Below are 5,000 nucleotides of genomic sequence, written 5' to 3' on the forward strand. Positions count from 1 at the left end.
ACAGTCACTGTGTTTTACAGTCCCCGTGCCCCTGGCCCGTGGCCTCCAGTTTCTTCAGCTCCTGCAGGAGGTCTCTCTCCAGAGTCAGGACCTCTTTGGGTTTCTTGTACTGGAACAGAGAGAAGAAGCAGCATGACCTCAAAGAACACATCCTGTGTTCCACAAATAAAACAGATTTTAATCAACAAAAAAGAAACGGGTAAACGGACGGCATTTATTCTGCGCTTTTCTAACCAGTGGCCTCTCAAATCGCTTTACAATACGTCACGTCTCGCTCAGAGACACCTCCACACTCCGCTAGGAGGAGCCGGGGATCGAACCAGCGACCTTCAGGTTACCAGCCGACCCGCTCTGCCTCCTGAGCCACATGCCCGGTACAGGACAATTATGATAAAAAAGTAAATTTTCAGTCCTTTTTTAGTCCTGAGAAATGTGCATCATTGGTGGTGATACTGTAGCTGGATGGAGGAGGACCACTGCGTTCAACACAGATGATCATCTATCAGTTATTAGTTCAACACAGATGATCATCTATCAGTTATTAGTTCAACACAGATGATCATCTATCAGTTATTAGTTCAACACAGATGATCATCTATCAGTTATTAGTTCAACACAGATGATCATCTATCAGTTATTAGTTCAACACAGATGATCATCTATCAGTTATTAGTTCAACACAGATGATCATCTATCAGTTATTAGTTCAACACAGATGATCATCTATCAGTTATTAGTTCAACACAGATGATCATCTATCAGTTATTAGTTCAACACAGATGATCATCTATCAGTTATTAGTTCAACACAGATGATCATCTATCAGTTATTAGTTCAACACAGATGATCATCTATCAGTTATTAGTTCAACACAGATGATCATCTATCAGTTATTAGTTCAACACAGATGATCATCTATCAGTTATTAGTTCAACACAGATGATCATCTATCAGTTATTAGTTCAACACAGATGATCATCTATCAGTTATTAGTTCTGAACAGTATCGGTAATATCTGCCGGGACGTACGCTGATGATCAGCGTGTTGTTGCCGTGCGTGAAGGTGAGGGCGGAGCTGTCCAGCGGCAGCTGACAGCGGTCCAGATCAGGAACAACAAACCTCTTGTAATACCTGGAAGGTCAAAGGTCACAGGCCATAAGCACCACAGAGCCATACGTTGAGTATAGCGCCATCTATAGAGTCACCACATACAGAGCATGAAGTTCACTTTGTTGACCTGAGCTCTCACATGGAATACGACTAAACGACTAATTGTAACGTAAATGACGTTAACGTAAACAACCTTGTGAATGAACTAAAGTTTCATCACTGATGTTTACTTCTTGTTGGAGGTTCTGACCACGCAGCATCGCTCTGCGGGCTCCACCCGGACGCTGAACACCTCCTTGGGGTACGGAAGGTTCCGGATCCTCCATTGAAACGTGGTCTTGGTGTCTTGACGCAGGAAGACGGGCTGCAAGGCAAACAAAACGTCGGCTTACGAGTACATCTCATCACACCTGACGACATGGGGAGGGTACCTCCCCATACGATACATGGCCCGCCACACCGATAATATATAATCAATATATTGTAAGACAATCCTAGAACAATACATCATTATGTATGTCTAACGATGAATACTAAATGACCTATTCACAGTCCAATGATTAAAGTTAATTTAAACATTATTATAAAATAAATCATGTAAAAGAAAACGATATTTGCCGCCAGCGCATCGATTCTTGTATCTCATGAAGGGCGACGATATATATCGCTGTATCGATATTTAGTGGCGGCCCTACTGATGACCGTGGAGCATCAGGAGGTTAGAGCTACAGCCACGCGTTGCTCATTCACCGTACAAACCCACGTTGGAAAGGTTCTCCTTGATCATCTCCGAGTCCGACGGCGCCGGAGCAGAGAACGCTTCTCCGACCTCCGCCTCCCAGGAGCCCGGAGCGCCCAGCGGGCTCCGGGAACGCCACTTCCGCACTGGAACCCCACGTTTGGTGGAACGGAAAAACTTTAATGCATTTACATTAACGTTACAGTCTGAGTTTATCAGACGCTTTTATCCAGAGAGACTCACAGTCAGTCCATTAGTCAGAAGAGAGAGAAACAACAATATATCTATAGAACCAAGAGCCAGCACTAACCATCACTAGGTTAACCCATTCCCCGTACACACTAACCATCACTAGGTTAACCCATTCCCCGTATACACTAACCATCACTAGGTTAACCCATTCCCCGTACACACTAACCATCACTAGGTTAACCCATTCCCCGTATACACTAACCATCACTAGGTTAACCCATTCCCTGTACACACTAACCATCACCAGGTTAACCCATTCCCCGTATACACTAACCATCACCAGGTTAACCCATTCCCCGTATACACTAACCATCACTAGGTTAACCCATTCCCCGTATACACTAACCATCACTAGGTTAACCCATTCCCCGTACACACTAACCATCACTAGGTTAACCCATTCCCCGTATACACTAACCATCACTAGGTTAACCCATTTCCTGTACACAACACAGACAGGTAGGATAAGATGCTACGCCATGCTAAGCTCTATAAGTGCCAGGACGTACAACATACAGAATGCCCTCAGATGCCTGCGCTACAGAGACAGCAGCGAGGCTCCAGCAGACACCAGGAGGGCCAGAGGGCCGCTGCTCACCCAAGAGGTCGTCGGTGGTCAGGTCGTACTCCTCTGCCATCTCCTTCCCGTCTCCAAACAGGTAGTGGATCTTCCTTTTCCCTGAAGAAGGGATTTGGGGCAAAGGATGGGCAAGAATGGTCAGAAACTCAAGCTGGAAGTGGAGGTTGGGAGGAAGTCATAAAGTACGAAAGTAAACAATAGAAACAACATGTTACCTTTATTTTGTTGATTAGGTTACAAAATAAAACGCATTATGAAACCTAATAAGCCTGATGATGAATACACATCTCGACCACTGGAGACGTGGAGATGATGCTTCGTTAGCAGAGTTAGCAGGCTAAGCTACCACAACAGAACACGTTAACATCCACCCCATAACCCGTAATAATAATAATAATAATAATAACCGCTCACCATCGTGGACTAAAGCCGTCTTCTTGGAGGACTTGAGGAGATCTTCCCAGCACTGCACCGCCATGTTTGGTCCGCAGGACCGCTTCCGGAAACAGTCCGTAACCACGGCAACCGGGGTCATGGTAACGCGTTCGATATGAATATATATATGATTAACTAAAACGGGTAAATTATTCATATTTACGTGAATTTTGTTTAATATTTTATATTTGGACACGATTCTATAGACGTATTCTATCAAGTAAATTCATAAAATCAAAAAAAGAAAACCGACCCGGAAGTAAAAGCTCTGACGACACAGTGTTGTTCGAACAGAAAGTCGGATCGGTAACGAGAAAGCTTTCTCTTAAACGTTATAGACAAACCATTATTGTATGGTTGGATCGGCTTACGAATGCATTAGGGTAAGTTATTATTAATTAAGTTAGATGAAGAGATATTGAACACACCTCTCTCTTTACTCACAGAGTTTCGAAGTTAATGCGGTGTTGGCTTTTCATCGCTTGTAGACATGAATACATGAATACAAAACTCTCTCTCTCTCTCTCTCTCTCTCTCCCTCCCTATACCTCTCTGTGTCTCTCTCTCTCTCTCTCTCCCTGTCTCTCTCTCTCTCTCTCTCTCTCTCTCTCTCTCTCTCTCTCTCTCTCTCTCTCTCTCTCTCTCCGGTCTCTCTGTCTGTCTGTCTGTGTCTGTCTGTCTCTCTCTCTCTCTCTCTCTCTCTCTCTCTCTCTCTGTCTCTCTCTGTCTCTGTCTGTCTGTCTGTCTCGCGCTCTCTCTGTCTGTCTGTCTGTCTGTCTGTCTGTCTGTCTGTCTCTCCCTCTCTCTCTGTCTCTCTCTCCCGGTCTCTGTCTCTGTCTCCCGGTCTCTCTGTCTGTCTGTCTGTGTCTGTCTGTCTCTCTCTCTCTCTCTCTCTCTCTCTCTCTGTCTCTGTCTCTGTCTCTGTCTAGACGTTTAGAAATATTGATATAGATATCTCAATGAGTCAAAGAAGTTACTCTTCAGTCGTCCTCTCTTCAGAAATGTGCGTCGTTGGTCATGGTAAAGTCGCTCGGTTGATGAGGACTATTGCGTTCAACAACACAGAGAAAGTCTTCATCACTTGTAGACATGAACACATGAATCTCCCTCCTCCTCCTCAGTCATGGCGTCTCTCCACGGGGTGCTGAAGGCTTTCCCCAAAGTGAAGCGAGCGAGGGGAGAGGAGAGAGATGGCCCCCCGCCGAAGAGGGGGTCTCCAGGAGCCTCCTCAGGTGATCAGTGATGAGTGACAGTGAGGCGGGTGGTGCTTTGAGTTATAGGGTTACAAGGTTCTCAAGATTTCTTCCTTTCTAGTTAAGGCAGTGTGTGTGTGTGTGTTTTGTGTGTGTCTGTGTTTGTGTGTGCGCGTGTGTGTGCGTGTGTGTGCGTGTGTGTCTGTGTTTGTGTGTGCGCGTGTGTGTGTGTGTCTGTGTTTGTGTGTGTGTTTGTGTGTGTGTGTGTTTGTGTGTGTGTGTGTGTGTGTGTGTTTTGTGTGTGTCTGTGTTTGTGTGTGCGCGCGTGTGTGTGTGTGCGCGTGTGTGTGTGTGTTTTGTGTGTGTCTGTGTTTGTGTGTGCGCGTGTGTGTGCGTGTGTTTTGTGTGTGTTTGTGTGTGTGTGTGTGTGTGTGTGTGTGTGTGTGTGTGTGTGTGTGTGTGTGTGTTGCGTGTGTTGCATCTGTTTTTCTTTCCCTCTGGGGGGGGGGGGGGGGGGGGAGTGACTGGACCTGTGATTAGGGGCTGTACGAATAAAACGTAATAGAATGTAACGGTGGATCTCACTGATGTCCGTGATGTCTTTTCCAGGGAGCTTGTTCGCCGGGGTCACGGCGTTCATCCTCCCGGCCGGCATCGGCAACGCCAGATGTCAGATCTTCCAGAGACAAA

The 5,000-nt window shown here is 45.9% G+C and overlaps 2 protein-coding genes across 2 annotated transcripts in view; one reads left to right on the top strand and one right to left on the bottom strand.

Moving 5' to 3' along the window:
• Nucleotides 1-4: 4 nt before the first annotated feature.
• LOC311370967 (protein DPCD-like) lies at nt 5-3,217 on the bottom strand (the record flags this gene model as incomplete). The annotated part of the gene is made up of 6 exons (XM_084489235.1): nt 5-109; nt 1,030-1,132; nt 1,342-1,475; nt 1,875-1,996; nt 2,701-2,781; nt 3,097-3,217. 6 exons carry the CDS (start codon nt 3,215-3,217, stop codon nt 5-7), a joined length of 666 nt encoding a protein of 221 aa, XP_084345361.1.
• A 175-nt stretch (nt 3,218-3,392) lies between these two features.
• The window catches only part of LOC311370968 (DNA polymerase lambda-like), a gene marked incomplete at its 3' end in the record, with an annotated part of 6,278 nt that continues 4,670 nt past the window's right edge, over nt 3,393-5,000 (top strand). The window contains exons 1-3 of the mRNA XM_084489236.1: nt 3,393-3,500; nt 4,239-4,349; nt 4,920-5,000. The exon at nt 4,920-5,000 is cut by the window's right edge and continues 217 nt beyond it. Coding sequence (XP_084345362.1) covers nt 4,241-4,349; nt 4,920-5,000 — 190 coding nt within the window. The 5' untranslated portion in view covers nt 3,393-3,500; nt 4,239-4,240. The remainder of the gene's footprint in view (nt 3,501-4,238; nt 4,350-4,919) is intronic.

This window comes from Micromesistius poutassou, assembly GCF_964030765.1.
Source record: "Micromesistius poutassou genome assembly, contig: SCAFFOLD_5306, whole genome shotgun sequence".
NCBI lineage: Eukaryota > Metazoa > Chordata > Actinopteri > Gadiformes > Gadidae > Micromesistius > Micromesistius poutassou.